The 18,695-nt window shown below is 41.6% G+C and overlaps 1 protein-coding gene across 3 annotated transcripts in view; it reads right to left on the bottom strand.

The window, feature by feature from the left end:
• Positions 1 to 777: 777 nt before the first annotated feature.
• The window catches only part of syt16 (synaptotagmin XVI), a 29,242-nt gene continuing 11,324 nt past the window's right edge, over positions 778 to 18,695 (bottom strand). For 2 of the 3 annotated variants that reach the window (XM_047610786.1, XM_047610787.1), the window contains 6 exons: positions 16,388 to 16,630; positions 10,472 to 10,723; positions 7,705 to 7,943; positions 3,562 to 4,023; positions 3,275 to 3,464; positions 778 to 2,771 (listed from right to left, as the gene is read on the bottom strand). In XM_047610786.1, the coding sequence (XP_047466742.1) occupies positions 2,458 to 2,771; positions 3,275 to 3,464; positions 3,562 to 4,023; positions 7,705 to 7,943; positions 10,472 to 10,723; positions 16,388 to 16,630 (1,700 nt within the window). In that variant the 3' untranslated portion in view covers positions 778 to 2,457. The remainder of the gene's footprint in view (positions 2,772 to 3,274; positions 3,465 to 3,561; positions 4,024 to 7,704; positions 7,944 to 10,471; positions 10,724 to 16,387; positions 16,631 to 18,695) is intronic. The other variant, XM_047610788.1, reaches the window with a different exon arrangement.

The raw sequence follows: 18,695 nt of genomic DNA, 5'->3' as shown, positions 1-18,695 counted from the left end.
CTTTTTTACATTTTACGGCCCCTCAGCGTTAACGCTAGGCTGTGAAATAAAACTTACACTAGAAAATATTACCTTCATTTAACAGACTTGGAGCTTTAAATTTACTGGAATGCTCGGTAGGATTTCATGTAAACTAGTTTCATTTCATTCAATAGTTTCATTTTTCCTTAAAGCTTGTATAGGGGAGCAAATATCAGGTCAATCAGGTCAATTAATTTGCCACCTTTTGTCATTACGCTTAACCTGCGCAGTGTTAACACAGTAGACCTAGTTATAGAGGGTTTATCCGGGGCCACGCCCCCTTCAGTGGCAAAAACATGGTGAAATGTAGAAGTAAATACAATAAAAATAAAGATTATTGGATCAAATTAAGGACAATTGGACTCAACAATGATCCAACTACCAAATAACAAATGGTTCACGAATACTGACATGTGTCAGAAATCAGTTCTTCTGATATTTATATGGACCTGATTTCAAAGCCTGGAAATACTACACTTATACTAAAGTACGACATTTTGGCACTTTATACAACACAGCTTTGTACTAGATTACCCCCTTATTAGGAAATGTGGATTAGCATCAGTTTCAGTTAGTTTTAGTTCATTTCAGTTATGCTAAATGTAGCTAAATAAAAGATGCTAACGCTAAGAGTTTTACTGAGAAGTAATGTTAGCCATACAATAATCCATTTATTTAATTTATTTCACTTTTCTTCAACTGTTTTTGGTTCAATCGCACAACAGCTCTTCCCCATTTTCTAAATTCATTTTAGAATTTAGATGCTATTAAAGCCTATGATTCAAGCTAATGCTGCTAATCTCCATGTTCAACTGTCACTTTTTGCCGCTCAGTGGACGTAACCATGGAGACTTCCGCCGTCTGTGATGTCACGTGCATACACTCGATTACTAATGAATCATTAGTTTGTGGTTATTTCAAATAATTTATATTTAGAAGTTCAGGAAAAAAGACATAAGAAGCAGAATTAACTTGAAGAGAATAAAAAAATTTGAGTTTTCTGGCGACACCTATGGCGATAAATTGTAACTGCAGGTGTATTTTTGAACTTTAACCACTGGAAGCGCCACAAATTCTGGAATTATTAAGATTATATATATGTTTTTTTGTCTTTGTGAGAATCCCAGTTGCAAATTCTGTAAATACTCATATAATTGCATTAACATGCAACATTACCCCAGTTAGCAAAATATAGTGACTTAATTATTTATTTAAAAACATTCTAGATTAGCACTTTGACTAAAAGAGATGAGCTGTTGGCACTTAATTCCTGCGTGATGTTTTACCGTGTAGCTCTGACTTAAAATACCTAAAACTGTCCAACAAACTTTTATCGTATATGTTTCAGTTCCAGTATTTGGTTAAAACTGTGATTTATAAATTTCAATTAGTTTTTTGGATGTTTTTGGATACATGTTTTGAAATGTAAGAAGTTTAAGATATAAAGTTGGGGTTTTGTAAATTTTCTGAGATCAAATTACTTCCTACTGTTGCAAAAAAAAGTCAGTTTTAGCCAAATTAAATCACAAACAGGAAAAGTTGACGGCTGGTTAGTTGAAGCCTTAATTCCAGGTTGTATCAATGCTAATGGTTTGTGAACAAAACTGTGGAAGTTGGTAAAGAAACGTTTGTTTTTCTAGGTGATATTTTAATAATGTCCTCATTATTGTAGATTTACTGACAGACGCCCATGTGTCTCCTTCTGTTCCTGTGTCTACGAATGCAAATGTGTGCTTTTTTTTTCTTTTAGCCTCTGGGAACGATGTTCATTTAAAATCTGGAGGAGACAGACAAGATAACTGATTTATAATCTATATATTATTGTGCCTTTTGTCGCTGAGTGTTAACTGATGAGGAGCCTCACTCTGCAGATTACTTTACTTCTCCACTGATCTGTCAAAGAAACAACACACACCTCGGATCTTATTTCTCAGAGAAATAAAAGTGCAGCAGGAAGGACAAACTCTCAGAGAAACCTTGAGGTGGACAGCTTCTTCTTTTTCTTCCTCTTTTGTCACTGAGACGAAGTTCAGAAATGTTTCATCTTCATCCGCCACTTCAGAAATCTCACCAGTGAATTCAATTTCAGCGTCTTTTGTGCAGTAGCCTTGAATGATGATTCTCCTTTGAAGCTCCTCTGAGGGTTGATGAGTTTGTTCTTTGTGCTGCTGACTCAAACCGACCAGCCGAGTGCCTCCTGACGCTCTCCCAGGTTTGGATGGAGTCCTTGAATCCTTGAGCCTACAAACGTCACCCATGATCCTCTGCTCTGTTAATCAACAACAAGCTTCATTCCGCCTTAAAACAAAAGAAAAAGGACGTGTTTCTTTACAGTGTCTTTTTCCTGGTAAATTCTGGATGCAATCAACTCCTCCTTAAAACGCCTAAAACTTTCTGGGAGGTTGAGCGACGCGTAAAAAGGTTGCAGGCGTCACGTTACGCCTCCAGGAGGACGTGCCAGCGGCAGACCTGCTGACCCCGACCCTCCTTCATGTCCTGCCAGTGGAGCTGCTCCTCCTCGCCGCTGCTGTTCTGGCCCAGCGCGATCCAGCCCACCATCTCCTTGCGCTTCATGCTGCGCCGGTTGTAGATGGAGACGAGCAGCGTGACGTCCGACAGCTGGAAGAGCGCCACCTGGAAGACGAACGTCTCCTTGTAGACGGGGTTGGGCTGCCCGCGACGCACCGACGTCTTACACCGGGAGATCTCCTGCCCCACCGAGTTCAGCAGAGTCAGACGCCCATAGGTGTCTGCACCAAAGAAGAAGAAGAAGAAGAAGAAGAAGGTGTGAAAAGTCGGACTGAATATAAATATAGAAGTAGGCATGGACATCGCTTTGTGGATTATCAGATCAAATTAAGGACAAATGAACTCAACAATGATCCATACGACCAACAAATGGTCCACGAACATTGACATGTGGAACTTTATATACTACAACAGCTTTGTACTAGAGTAAAAAGTGGATTAGCATCAGTTTCAGTTAGTTTTAGTTCATTTCAGTTCTGATAAATGTAGCTAAATAAAAGATGCTAACGCTACGAGCTTTACTGAGAAGTAACGTTAGCCATAAAATACGTAACATAAGCATAAATTAATATTAACTGATCTTTTTTTATTTAGTTTTACAACTTAGATGCTATAAAAGTCTATGATTCAAGCTAATGCTGCTAATTTCTATGCACAACTTTCTTCCACTTGCTGTGACGTCATGTGCATCCCCTCTCTACATATTTTCTATTTCACTACGGACCTGGAGGCCGGTTGATGGCCAGGTTCCTGAAGTGGCTTCCCTTGATGAGCTCCACCGACATGCGTCCCGTGGTGGCGTTGTAGGACAGTCCCACCAGCAGCTCGGGGACGCCGCCGTGGGTCAGGGACTGGGTGGACGAGGCGCTGTCGCTCTGGGACACGGCGGACAGACTCAGCTGGGAGTCGACGCTCTGACGGGGAACAAAGAGAACGTGGTAGGAGGCAGTTTCATAAAGTAACCAAACGAAAACAGCGCCCTCTGTTGGTCACTTCAAACACTGCTCTTACCTTGAGGTTACTTCGAGGCTCCAGAACCAGCGTCGCCTCCATCGTCCCGCCGTCCGGGTTGAGTCCCCCTAAGCGCAGCACCTTCTCCCCCATCATCCTCTCCCGGGACATCCTTCCCCCCAGCGCGTACAGCCGGAACCTGACGGCAGACACCTGCAGGTCGGACGGCTCCAGGCGCGAGAAGCGGAAGGTCTCGTTGAAGTGGGGCGTCGAGCCTTTCTGGACCGACGTCTTGTGCCGCTGCTTCTTGGAGGGCAGCAGCACCATGTGCACCTGCCAGGAGTCCATGCCGCTGCGGGCCTTGTCCGGGATGTCCCGCGCCGCCACCACGGACAGCAGCAGCTTCTCCGAGTCGGGCCGGTACTCCAGGGAGAGGACCAGGTCTCCGCATTTAGAGATGGGGACTCGGGGGGAAGAGGAGACGGCCTGAGACGAGGCCTCGTTGCAGGGAGGCTGCTCTTGCTGGCGAGACAAGAAGTCAGTGATCAACGACACAACCTGAAACCCCCTTAGACACTGAAACAGCGTCATGGTGGGAGCCTCCCTAAGGTGCCTCCTGCCCACGGCCCCCAGATTCCCCTGAACCAGCCCTGTCAGTCTATTCCCTCCACATTATCCACCACTAACATACAACATCAGCTTCAATGGCTGCACCTGTGGGTAAACTAGCAGCAGCAACAGTAGTAGTGGTATTAGTAGTAGCATTAGCAGTAGCAGTAGTAGTAGTAGTAGCATTAGCAGTAGTATTAGCATTAGTAGTTCTGTAGCTGCAGGTCTGTTATATAACAGTATATTAGTAGTAGTAGTAGTAGTATATTATTATTAGTAGTAGCAGTAGTAGTAGTAGTAGTATATTATTATTAGTAGTAGTAGCAGTAGTAGTATATTATTAGCAGTAGTAGTAGTAGTAGTAGTAGTATATTATTAGCAGTAGTAGTAGCAGTAGACGTAGTATATTATTAGCAGAAGTAGCAGTAGTAGTAGTAGTAGTATATTATTAGCAGTAGTAGTAGTAGTAGTAGTATATTATTAGCAGTAGTAGTAGTAGTAGTATATTATTAGCAGTAGTAGCAGTAGTAGTAGTAGTAGTATATTATTAGCAGTAGTAGCAGTAGTAGTAATTGTAGTAGTAGTAGCTCTGTAGCTGCAGGTCTAGTAGTAGTAGTAGTAGTATATTATTATTATTATTAGTAGTAGTAGTAGTATATTATTATTAGTAGTAGTAGCAGTAGTAGTAGTAGTAGTAGTAGTAGTAGCAGTAGTAGTAGTAGTAGTAGTAGTAGTAGCAGTAGTAGTAGTAGTAGTAGTAGTATATTATTAGCAGTAGTAGTAGTAGTAGTATATTATTAGCAGTAGTAGTAGTAGTAGTAGTATATTATTAGCAGTAGTAGTAGTAGTAGTATATTATTATTATTATCAGTAGTAGTAGTAGTAGTATATTATTATTAGTAGTAGTAGTAGCAGTAGTAGTAGTAGTAGTAGTAGTAGTATATTATTATTATTATTAGTAGTAGTAGTAGTAGTATATTATTATTAGTAGTAGTAGTAGCAGTAGTAGTAGTAGCAGTAGTAGTAGTAGTAGTATATTATTAATAGTAGTAGCAGTAGTAGTAGTAGTAGCAGCAGCAGCAGTAGTAGTAGTATATTATTAATAGTAGTAGTAGTAGTAGTATATTATTAGTAGTAGTAGCAGTAGTAGTAGTATATTATTATTATTAGTAGTAGTAGTATATTATTAGCAGCAGTAGTAGTATATTATTATTAGTAGTAGCAGTAGTAGTAGTAGTAGTATATTATTATTAGTAGTAGCAGTAGTAGTAGTAGTAGTAGTATATTATTAATAGTAGTAGCAGTAGTAGTAGTAGTAGTATATTATTATTAGTAGTAGCAGTAGTAGTAGTAGTAGTAGTAGCAGTAGTAGTAGTAGTAGTAGTAGTAGTAGCAGTAGTAGTAGTAGTAGTAGTATATTATTAGTAGTAGCAGTAGTAGCAGTAGTAGTAGTAGTAGTAGCAGTAGTAGTAGTATATTATTATTAGTAGTAGCAGTAGTAGTAGTAGTAGTATATTATTAATAGTAGTAGCAGTAGTAGTAGTAGTAGTAGTATATTATTATTAGTAGTAGTAGTAGTAGTAGCAGTAGCAGTAGTAGTAGTAGTAGTAGCAGCAGTAGTAGCAGTAGTAGTAGTAGTAGCAGTAGTAGTAGTAGTATATTATTAGCAGTAGTAGCAGTAGTAGTAGTAGTAGCAGTAGTAGTAGTAGTAGTAGCAGTAGTAGTAGTAGTAGTAGTAGTATATTATTATTAGTAGTAGCAGTAGTAGTAGTAGTAGTAGTAGTATATTATTAGTAGTAGTAGTAGTAGTAGTATATTATTATTAGTAGTAGTAGTAGTAGTATATTATTAGTAGGAGCAGTAGTAATAGTAGTAGTAGTAGTTCTGTAGCTGCAGGTCTGTTATATAACTTACATAAATAAACTGCTACAACTGATCCAACCTCATTTGTTTTCTGTGAAGCTTTTCTAGATCAGGATCACATGGACCAGTGTGTGTGTGTGTGTGTGTGTGTGTGTTATATGTGTGTGTGTGTGTTATTGTGTGTGTGTGTGTGTGTGTGTGTGTGTGTGTGTGTGTGTGTTGTGTGTGTGTGTGTGTGTGTGTGTGTGTGTGTGTGTTATGTGTGTGTGTGTGTGTGTGTTATGTATGTATGTGTGTGTGTGTGTGTGTGTTTGTATGTGTGTGTGTGTGTGTGTGTGTGTGTGTGTGTGTGTGTGTTGTGTGTGTGTGTGTTATGTGTGTGTGTGTGCGGTCTACAGCACAGATTGCTCCCAATTTCTAAGTGCGATTTATTTGATGACTGAGAGGCTGTGAGATCCCACACTGCCGCCCTCCCACGAACACGTCTCAGAAAATGTATTCCCACGCACACTTTGTTTGCACACATTATTATTCATGAGCTTCTGTTTGTTAGACAACGCAGCGCGGGGAGAGAAGGAAATATATCAACTATTTATACGAAGAAGAAAAAAAAAACAACCTAGAGAAGGAGCCGTGTCTGATCGAACTTGAGCGGATTATCACGGCAGAAGGACGACTGTATATGATGGGTTAACAGCTGACTACGGGAGCCCTCAGAGGACATTATTTATCTCCTTATCTCGGAAAAACAAAGCTTTGTTTTCCCCAGAAACACAATCGTTATCTAGCAAACTTTAAAGCACAAAACCAATGGCTCATCTTACAGTAGCACAATCGTTGGTTGATTATTCCCCCACAAATTTAAATGTCTTTATATACACATTGGTGTCAGTCCACATGTGGTCTGTGGTCTCATTCCTTTGGTTAGTTTTAACACATAATGAGTCCTGGTCCCATTAAAAACCACCTACTGCCACCGTAAGAGGAGCCGAACTCCTTCTTTCAACCACTAGTAGAAATGAATAAGTACCGTCTGTTCATAAGTGATGAGCCTTTTAAAATATTCTGGCCTTGGAGCTGAGAACCAAACTAAACAAGAAACTAATCTGAACAAGAATCTATCTATGTTTAAAAGAACACGTGGAGTTAAATAACATATTCCCTCAATAATGACCTTTATTTATTTTACTCATCTATATCACCACAGATTTTTCAGTCACTGCTTCAAACAGCACAGCGATGTTTACTCAAAGTATATATGTTTTCAGGTTTCAGTTCTTCAGCTGATTTGAAGAAATTCATGGTTTAAGACATAGACTGTATATAAATATGGACAACATGTCTCCACTTCCTTTCATTGGCCAAACTGACGCCATTTTCCCAGAGATACAGGGATACAGCGCCATCTTGCAAGTTTAGAGCCAAACAAATTTTACAGAATTTTAACACGAATGGGGCGGGGCTTATGACCTATGTTGCAGCCTCCAGCCACCAGGGGGAGCTCTACTGGCTTTGACTTTACTTTAGCGGAGCAATTCCATCTTTATACTGTCTATGGTTCAAGACACCATTTATTAAACTGAGGTGACATTGGACTGAATAGTTTTTTTTCTTCAAGCAATTAAATTGTGTGTTGAAATCTTTCTCTCAGTGTTGTCATGATGTAGTTTTAATATCGTCAAAACACAAGATGGTACCAGCTCAGAGTCTTTAATGTCAAGGCTGCAGTACCTCCGGGCTCCAGGTGGAGGAGCTGTCCGTGGCCTCGTTTTTGTCCTGATCCAGAATCTTCTCCGTGTCCTCGCTGCCGTCGGCGGCCTGCCGGTTGGTGCTCGGGGCGGGGCTTCCCCTGGCGGTCGAGGCCTCGTCTGCAGCTGGTTCGTCCAGGAAGTCGGCGGACGCCTTCTCCATCTCTTCCAGCGCTGCAGAGAGCGGGTCCTGGAAGCCCTGCCGGCTCGGAGCCTCTGTTTCTGCAGCACAAACACGACAGGGTTTTTTTTAAAACTCATTTATGGGGCAAGGAACCATATTTGGTAACTTGGTTCCTCTCAGTGAGGTTTTCATTCAGCCAATCAGAGACGATCAAGGAAACAGTCTCAGGTCTAATCAGGGTCTTAACCATAACTGATTTATTAGGCACAAAGAAGAAATCTTTAGTTGATTAGACATTTTTCCCCACAACTTTAATTTTCTTTAAATAAACATTAACATGAATCCAACATATTTTAGTAAAACGATAAATGGATGCAGCACCGTTTAACACAGAGCTCTACACTAGACCTGTCAATCTAAGCTTCCTGTACACAGTAGGCCCCGCCCCTATCACTGCTGAGCCAATCACGAGGCTGCATTTTACACGTTCACTCTGCCAGGTCTACTCAGTGCTGCACATGCTTGAAGTAAAAAAATGAATATGTGAACCTATGTATTAGCTGAATAGCTTATTACTGAATGCAGAATGATAATAATGTATATTTATGAACAGCACCAGGCTGAGTTTAATATAGAACACATATAGTTAAGGGGTCCCTACTGAATCTCTCATCAGTTTAGGGGTCCTTGATCTGAAATTTAGAATTTCCATATATTTCAATATATATATAAAGCGTTTAACCGTAGGTTGAGAGACATTTGCATCTCTTCTAACTGCATGTTCCCATAAATATGACTCATGAGGCGACAGTGTGATTGTGGCTAACGGAGGCAGCACCTGCAGACCTGATACGAACACTAAAGGCTACACCTTCTAGTTCAGCCACAAGGATTTTTAGGTCTCCGAGCAGCTTCTTAAACCTTGTTTAGCGGCGCTGTGTGTTAACCGAGGCCACATTGTTCAACCTGTCAGGCTTTGGCCTTTTCCTGACAGAGGAACGCTCTGTGAACAGTCTGTACCTCAGACCAATCAATAGCAATTATCTCCAATTCTCCGTCATTAAGGTCGGCCTGACAGTTATATCAATGGCTGCATGGAGACGTCGCCACGGCAACGGCCGGGGTGAGTCATCGGCGTGTGTGTGTGTGTGTCTGTTTGTGTGTCGTTCATTTGTGGGTTGTGTTACCGCGGTGCTCACATGTCGGTTAAAGATGGAAAACATAATCTACGAGTTGAGACGGAGCGACCTGACCGAACAGGGTCATCGCCCACCAGCTGTTCTCTTAAAGACGGAGACAATGAGTTATAGCTTCAGTCCAAACATCGGCCCGGTGCTCACATGGAAATGTTTGTTTTTTTTAAACTAAATTTCTCAGCACAAAAGATAATTGTGGTTTAAATCAGAGCTACTATTACCTGGGAGGCTAGTAAACAGGAAGAGCTATAGACACAGCTTCCTAGCCTTCCCTAGCAGTAGCTCTTCCTGTTTACTAGCCTCCCGGCTAATAGTACATCATCCTAGCTTCCTAGCCTCCCAGCTAATAGCATCTCTCTAGGTTCTGAGCCTCTGAACTAATAGTAGCTCTTCCTGTTTACTAGCCTCCCAGCTAATAGCAGAGCATCCTAGCTTCCTAGCCTCCCAGCTTAATAGTAGCACTCCTTAGGTCCATAGCCCACCAACTCATAGTAGCTCTTCCCCTTTTGTAGCCTCCCTACCAATAGTAGCTCTTCCTAGCTTCCCAGCCTCCCTATTAATAGTAGCTCTTTGTAGCTTCCTAGCCTCCCAGCTTAATAGCAGCACTTCCTAGGTTCTTAGCCTCCAAACAAATAATAGCACTTCCCCACATAGCCTCACTACTGATAGTAGCTCATCCTAGCTTCCTAGATTCCTAGCTAATAGTAGCTCTTCCTAGCTTCTTAGCCTTCCAGCTAATAGCAGCTCTCTCTAGGTTCTTAGTTTCTGAACTAATAGTAGCTCTTCCTGTTTACTAGCCTCCCAGCTAATAGTAGACATTCACTTCTAGCCACCCACCCAATAGTAGCTCTTCCTCTTTCATAGCCTCCCTACTGATAGTAGCTCTTCCTAGCTTCCTAGCTAATAGTAGCTCTTCCTAGCTTCTTACCCTCCACAGCCATAGCTTTTCCTGTGTCATCTTGTGAATGATGAATACAGACTACTGCCACCTGCTGGTATGAAGACTTATTTCCTCTTGTTATTCGCCTCAGAACATGATGGGAACATAATCCAGGAGTTGGCTCTTTGTCAATAACAAGATGATTGAAATAAATAAGTTTTCAGCCTAACCACAAAAGACGAATAAAATTTTTTTATTTAATCCTCTTGGGCCGAGCACAAACACATGTTACTGCAACTGATGCTATTTGCCATCACAGCAGAGTCCAACCTCACTGGGCCACTGTGAGCTCTTCATAGCCTCTAATCTGCAGTGAAATCAGTATTTACACCGATTAGAGGAAGATCATTCTGGTTTTCAGCTTGTCGGGAGTTTCAGGCCTCTCGTTTAGCCGCAGTGAAATAAATAATCACCTCTCTCTGGTTTAAAATCAGAGAGAGAGGGAACACATCAGCGTGAATAAAAAGGCATTTGCCATCATCATAGATACCTTTGGGTGCGGTGCCTTCACAGTCTGAAGGCTCAGTGCTGCCCTCCTCCTGGTCTGACAGGCGGGTGAACTTGTGGCGTCGACCCAACGACAGATGACTCTGCTGCGACTGCTGCTGTTCACCGGAGTTCGTCGCTGCGTTGCGGAAACTCTGCGAGCGGGACACCGAGATCTCGAACTGCTTCAGCACCTCGTCTTCGCTGCCCGAGGAGGTGGTGGCATCGTCGTCATCGTCGTCGCCGTAGCTGTTCACTGGAGGGAGGCGAACACAGAGGGAAACGAGAGGGATTGACAATCGGGAAAAGCTAGGAGAGTTCAGGAGAGGAGAGGAAAACTGGACGGAAGGAAAGCTGCGACAAATCAAAGGAGAAGTGAATTAAGTTTCATCGATATGCAGACGACACATGACTATTTTTTTCATCACGGCCCAGTCGAACTCAGTGACCTGTAGTAGTTAATCATAGACTGTAAAAAAAAAGCTTGAGTTGGCCAAGTCTTTGTCAAGATGCTGGAAAAATCAAACATCGAAAGCAAAGAAAATATTTCTGCACACTTTAATTTCTGCAAAGGCTCCTCAGGTAGGTAGGTAATATAATGCAAAAAAAGTTTAGTTTTAGGTTTGTTTTACTTGTTTGATGCTACAAAAACAGGAAGAGACAACATGATGATTGACAGTTGCCATGGACCACAGCTCAGTGAAGTGGTTCCATTGGTCCCATGTGTTTGAAACCTACTAAATGGGGAGATTTTTGGTGACAAAATGAAAGAGGAACCACACCTACATGTACATTTGGTTTGGTTGGTTGATCAATTAATTGAGAGTTAAATGGGATATAGCTAAACCAAACATAATGTTTTGGCCCTCAAAGAGAAAATGCACAAATCCATAGTTCCTCTGCTTTGCTTTGTAAACACTTTATTATATTCAGGTCATTTCAGTGTAAAGAAAACGTCAGTAACATCAACGTCGCTCTCCGGCCCTAGAGCTCTGGTAAACAAACCCTTGTGATGTGACGCTTTTTCTGCCAGTGTCAAGGACGCAGAGACAATTTTCTGAAAGCATAATAAACGAACACAAACACAGCATGTGGGGAGCAGTGGGTGCTGCGGGGCAGTGAAACACATGAAAAGCTGTGCGTCTGCTGACGATAATTCGTAAGCGGGGGTCGAGTGTCACTTCTCTCCCTTCACAATTTAATGATAATTGTCATAAACAGCTGAATGAGCGACGGTGCAGCGATCAACCCTGTCTTCTCCTGCGCTAAAGCGCAGGTCGCTGTGGCTACCTGGGCGGTCGCCATGGTTACCCAGACAACAGGAAGGATGCTGCGCTCTGAGTGGGCGAGCGGTGGCGGCTGATTGGTCGTCTAAAGGTTTTCACAGTGAAGTAATGTGGCTGAGTGATTATTCCGCAGCCACCTGCTGAGTTAATTTTGGATTGCTGCATAAAAATCCTGCTGTTTCTTTTTTTTCCCATTATTTCCCATTATCTTTGCAGGTAGTCCAGTAGTTAAGAGCACAGTTTGAATCTAGTCTTAGATGGAGAGGCTGCTCAATTAGCACCACACTCTCAATATTCACCAGAATTACCAAACTAAATTCTTCATTTTTGAACATATGGTAACCATATTTTAGTTTAGTTACAGTCATAAGCTTTGGTTCAAAATGTAGCATTTAATACTTTTTGCAAACATGAATCATTAATGGATACATCAAAATATATTTGTCTTTCTACATTTATGAATTTACTTAATTTGAGTTAATTGATTATTTCATTGTGTGTACACATATTGCTCTTTTTAATATTATTAATTATTTTATTTATTGATTTATGAATGTCTCTTTATTTCAGAACATATTCATTTATTTATTTGTATTTTCTGCCTTTACAGTTTTACTTATTTTTCAATTTAATGAATGAATGAACGAACTAAATAATTTAAACATTTATTTTATTGTTTTTGTACATTAATTCTCCTTTACTGAAGTGACCTTTTTCCAGGACCTACACATTTTTATCTATTTTTTAATTATTTAATTCAACATTTATTTATTTTTAATCTGCTATAGAAACCCCAGCTGCTGTGGCACTGAAAAAAAAATGATTATCAGGAGTTTATCACGAGATATCTTCTGGACCAAATGATTAATGGATAAACAGAGAAAATAATTATTTCCTGCAGCTCTAATTACAGAACGTACATGAAACACACACAGTCACAAAGCTGAGATGAGGTGGAGTCAGAACGGCTGAACTAAGTAAATTTAAACAGTGAGTAAATAGAGATTTCATAAAGCTGTACATAATGTTTCCAGTGTAATGTAAACACAGTAAAGCTCTTAATCCTCATAAGAGTCACAACTAAATAATAAATAAAGTCCCATCTTGGATTTTAACTTCAGTCGGATGTTAACACGACACCTTTGCTTCTGAAAACATATCTCAGACACGTGAAGCTTTTTTACTGCGTTTCTTGTTTTCTTCAGGTAAAACTTCACCAGACAGAGAGTTTCCAGGTTAAATCTACATTTTTCACACAGTTTGACTGAACCTGTGGTCACAAACAGTCCCTACCTGGTCCTGTGGAGATCCTGAGGTGTGAGTTTGAGTTGAGAATGCGGTGGAGAAACTCTGAGCTGGAAATGCTGTTTGCTCAAGGAAGCACCTGGAAATTAGGCTCCACCTGCTGCAGGTGAGGAACCGACGAACCAGATCAATGTTTGCTCTGTTTGACTCACAGTGTAAAGCAGCCGGACACAGGGAATGTGTTTTTCTTTCTTTAATTGCTGATATAAATGTACATTTTTGTTTAATTCTGAGTTTATTCTCATTTTTCGGATGAAAGAACTGAATCATTCTGCAGGATTTACACTCTTCAATAGATTACAAGGCTCAAAAAGAAAACCTTCCACTTGAAAACTGAGAAGTGTTTAAATAATTAGGCAACAAAAGCCTTGAATCACTTCCTGTTTAATTTGTCTGGTTCCAAACCTCCCAAAAAAGACTTTTTAAAAACATGGATGAACTCAGATGTTTTCTGAAGAGTGGGTTTTGGAGAACAGAGCGATGTTTTTCAGATGTCGCCATCTTGGAAGTGGCTGACGACCTAACTCCACCTAACTCCACCTACCTCCACCTAACTCCACCTAACTCCACCTAACTCCAAGCTAATTCAAAAATCTTCAGAGAGGTGAAGCTGGAAATCTGTGAACATGCCCATCGGTCAGTCAAAGCAAACACGCCCTTCATTTTGAATAAAACAATATAAATTTAACACTTCTTTATAAATTCTCCCCGATAAATAGCTAGGGGTCCACACACCCCTAGTGGTCGGTGGTGCAATTACAAGGGGTCTGTGAAAATGAAATATCCTTTAAAAAAAGATCATATGACATTTATAGAAATAGGATTATTTTACTCAAATGTGACTGACACCTTTATCTACCTAAACTACAGATTTTTTTTCTCTAATTACATCTGTTTCACAAGTGTAATTTACTATATTTTAAGAAGAGGTCTTGCTCCTGGTTGCATTGTTCAAAGTACGTGCATGATGCGGTTAACACAAACTTACATTAACATCTTACACAAATATACCTCATTCATAATTCGTAATAATGCTCTTACTGTGAAACATCTGCAGGAAGGTGTTGTGGGAATATCATTAATTTGCATGTTCACATTAACTCTTGAATTTAAGCTAAGATAATTTTTGATCCACCCTGAGGCTAAGGGGCGTCCTCGGGGTTAGATCAAAAATATGCAGGGGGTCCAGGAGCCACTTATCTGATCTAAAGAGCCCCCTGTGGTCATCAGAAGAACCGCACTTGTTAGCACTTTATGTTGGTTTCATTTTTCTTTTTCGTCTAACACGGTATAAACACAGTAAAAATGTATCCTAAGGTCAGTTACATACAATTTCTACAGCTAGCTTCGTACCTTGGAGCCCTATGGGATTTAAGGCGCTTTTGGAGCCTCCAGTGGCCATTTAATGAACTGCAGCTCTTGGTCTTTTGCCCTTTTGTGTGACTTTCGCAGCATAAAGACACTAAAAATGTTTATAAATTATAAAACCATCTAGCACAGTTTCCACAGCCAACGTCACATCTTCACTTTAAGATGTTAACATTCGTTCCTGGATGTTTGAATTTAAGGAAAACTATGTGATTAGTGGCACTAGTGGGAGGAATAAAAAAATGATGGAAAGAAAGTCACAAACTCAGTGCTCTCTGTGTTTCTCTCTCTCTCTCTGTGCCGGGTTTTTCTTCAAGGTTTTATGATGTGAATATTGTTGTTGTGCGCTTTGTGGCAGTATGTGGCTGACTCACGCAGCTCTTTCACTCATGCAGACTCGCCCACAGAAATCACTGCACGAATTCAAACTCGCCCACGTTCGCTCCCCATCGCTGAACGGTTTAATGCGTACGGGAGTGTCAGCTTGTATAACACAGAAACCTTGAACATGAAAGCAGCAGCGCTTACTCGCAAAGTGCAATCTGAAAAACAGAGACAGCTTTTCTCTTTTTGAAATAAATGTATTAGTTATGGTGCTTCATTCAGGCTTGGAAGCATCAACACTGGAATCAAGGTGTAATGATCTGACCTGCCCCATGTTCAAATTTAAAAATGGGGTAGTGTTCATATTGGCTGGTTTTATTCAGTTGTCGTGCACCTCATGTTCTGGCAATTGGCAGAAAAATAAAGATTTTTGGTAATGAAGCACCACAAAAAGAAGTGCAGTTCCTCAAATGTCCACTTGAGGTTCTAAAAGCGAGTTTTACAGAACTTACCTGTTTAAACTATAATTATTTATGCATGATTCAGGGCGTGGCTGCTTTGAGAGACAGATGGGCGTCCTCACAGGTTGCTAGCGGCCTTTAGCCTCAGCTCCAATCACGCTCCACCTTTCTTTAACGTTTCTGAATGAGCCAAGAGATGGATGACGCCACACTGAGCTTCAAGGGACTTCTTCTTCTTCTTCTTCTTCTTCAAGGGCTAAGGCTAAGGCTAAGGCTAGGATTAGGATTAGGAGTAGGACTAGGACTAGGGCTAAGGCTAAGGCTAAGGCTAAGACTAGGACTAGGACTAGGACTCGGAGTAGGGCTAGGGCTAGGACTAGGACTAGGGCTAAGGCTAAGGCTAAGGCTAAGACTAGGACTCGGAGTAGGGCTAGGGCTAGGACTAGGACTAGGGCTAAGGCTAAGGCTAAGGCTAAGACTAGGACTAGGACTAGGACTAGGGCTAAGGCTAAGACTAGGATTAGGAGTAGGGCTAAGACTAGGACTAGGGCTAAGGCTAGGACTAGGAGTAGGGCTAAGACTAGGACTAGGGCTAAGGCTAGGACTAGGAGTAGGGCTAAGACTAGGACTAGGGCTAAGGCTAAGGCTAAGGCTAAGACTATGATTAGGAGTAGGGCTAAGACTAGGACTAGGACTAGGACTAGGGCTAGGGCTAGGGCTAAGGCTAAGGCTAAGACTAGGGCTAGGAGTAGGGCTAAGACTAGGACTAGGACTAGGGCTAAGGCTAAGGCTAAGGCTAGGAGTCTAAGAATAGGACTAGGGCTAAGAATAGGACTAGGACTAGGGCTAAGGCTAAGGCTAAGGCTAAGGCTAGGAGTCTAAGAATAGGACTAGGGCTAAGAATAGGACTAGGACTAGGACTAAGGCTAAGACTAGGATTAGGAGTAGGGCTAAGACTGTAGGGTTTCACGAAGATATTTCATCCAAGTCTTCAGTTCTTAAAGCCTTGTGAAGAGTTGGGGTTTATGTAGGAACATGTGTGTGTGGTGCACAACTAAAAGTCTCTGTTGTTGACCACATATTCATCTGTGACTGGAGGAAACCAATGAACAGTCCAACTAAAACCTCGTCGCTCCAAACGCTTCCACAGATAAACCACGTTCCTCAGAAACTCACCGAGCCCCTGGCGGATCCCCGGCCGGTTCTTCTTGCGGCGCCCGTGTTGTTCGAGGCAGGGAAGTCCGCCGACACGCGAGAAACACAACTTCTTGTTGATGAAGAGGAAGAGGACGGCCAGAGCCACGATGAAGACGCCCACCGCCGACAGGAAGCCGATGGCCTCCGGGGTGACTGGCAGGAGGAGGGAGAGGGAGAGGGGACACACAATGACACACTGATCAGACCAGACGAACAGACAGTCTGGACACATGCACACAAACACACACGACACGCATGGCACATGTGATGCACACAGACACAACGAGTGACACTTTAGTATCTGGGTTTCCTTCAGTCGGTGTCACTGTAAGGAAAGTTAAAACTAAACATCTTTCTGTGCATTCACGCGTTCTACCTGTTCAAGGTGTTTCCTCCTGCACAGAGGTGGAAGGACGAGATAATGTGCTAAGCTAATGGTTTTCTGTAATGAGCTTGTTAGCAAACGACCACAGGCATCACTCATTAATCAAAACAAAGGTCTCTATCGCAAGAACACAGCTCTAAAAAATCATTAGAGGCAAATAAGCTACAAATACATCAACATTTATCACTGGTGGATTCTACGAAAGACGTATCCTATAAAAACTTGAGTAAAAAACAGAAAATGATACCATGTGATTCATTAAGTTTTTACCTCTTGAAAGAAAATGTGGCTACAAAGAACCACTGATTTCAAATACAACATTTAGCCTCTATTATATTAAATTCTACTATTGTTCACATTATAGAATCTATAAAAATACTGACATTTCATCTCATTCCACTGATGACGTGTAACTTCCCAGGGAAACGATTCACCAAACACATCAGTGCAAAGATTTCATTTATTACAAGATGGTTTTGTTTTGATTATTATCTGCAGATTCACCACGTTTGATGTCGAGGCGTAAGGATCCGATTCTGTCGGGGAACATACGCTGCATAGTTGATATCAGCTGCATTTGTTGTCAGATGTTATTGGTTTTGATGAAATACTGAGACGTAGGAATAAACTGTTGACTGGGAAATGTGATGTTTGGCTGCGTGTTTTTCTCTGTTGGCTGAGGCCATTTGGTTCAAAGCCTCGTCTTTTAGAGACATTAGGGAAAATTTGTTGTGTAGCCGGTTTGCTAGTCATTATAAGAACTGCAAAGCTCAGAGAAAAGTTCATCCCTCTCTTTAAATTTTAAGTCCAACAATGTAAAAAGATCCTCCAAACAATTCTTCAAATATAAATCTGATGAGTTTCTTTTTAACTCAAGCAATACATTCGAACATTAACTACGTGGGTGGAAATTTCAAATGACAACACAATATATTGCTCTTGGTGGTAAATATTCTGCACACTGTATTGCATGTTGCAAACAGTTGCTGTAACGAGAAAATATTTTTTAATTTTTTCCCAATTTGTGCAGTAAAATGAAAATGTCCAGGATGTGGTGGAAGATGCAACTCTCTGCTCGTAAATCCTGCTTCTGAGTTGAATAAACTCCTAGAAACGGCTGTGATGTCTGTGATGTTTGTGGACCAGAGCCTTTACAACCTCTCTGCAGACTTATAGGGAAGGAAGGACGAAAGACCAAATGAGAAGGAAAGGAGACGAGTTAAGGACAGACTGAAGGAAACAAGTGTGAAGAGAGAGTTGAGGCGATGCACCTCGTAGTACTCAGCCTCCTTCAGCACCATGAATAGAAGCGTATGATGGAGGAGGAGGAGGAGGAGGAGGGAGAGAGTGATGGGGTGCGAGTGCCGTCTCCCGTTTCCACGGCAACGTTTGCAGCGAAGCAGAAATCGATGGCAGCAAACTGAGACGAGTGGACGTCCTGCTGAGAAAGCGCCGCGCGGCGTAGGAGTGTGTGTGGGTTTATTTTTTTCTCCTCCCGTTACAGATGTAGCTCACAAACCTGAACCCAAAAACATCCACTCACGTCAGCTGTTTGCACGTGGCACTGAAATAACAGCTGCAGCCTCCCTTCTCCTCAAGAGCCTGCTGCACTTATTCAGTTTATTATTTCCATTCTGGACCCAGTTCCTGGCAAATCTTTTCATCTTAAGAGACAGAGGTGAAACTGGAACTTCCTGCCTGATGTATCTGAAATTAGTGTTATTAACGTTAGAGACGAGTCCCTGCATGAGTTCACAGTTTGCTGCCAGCTCAGACGTATTTTATGTCCTTTGAAAGGATTGAAAGGTCCTGAAATAACCACCTGACCGAGGCTGAAAACATGCAGACTTCCCTTTTATAGGTGCTGCTGTGACTGTGTCCAGTGGGTCTTCAGCGACAGGC

Source organism: Mugil cephalus, chromosome 17 (genome assembly GCF_022458985.1).
Source record: "Mugil cephalus isolate CIBA_MC_2020 chromosome 17, CIBA_Mcephalus_1.1, whole genome shotgun sequence".
Classification (NCBI taxonomy): Eukaryota; Metazoa; Chordata; class Actinopteri; order Mugiliformes; family Mugilidae; genus Mugil; species Mugil cephalus.
The sequence above is the reverse complement of the archived record's forward strand: the minus strand, read 5'-3'. Positions and strand labels throughout refer to the sequence as shown.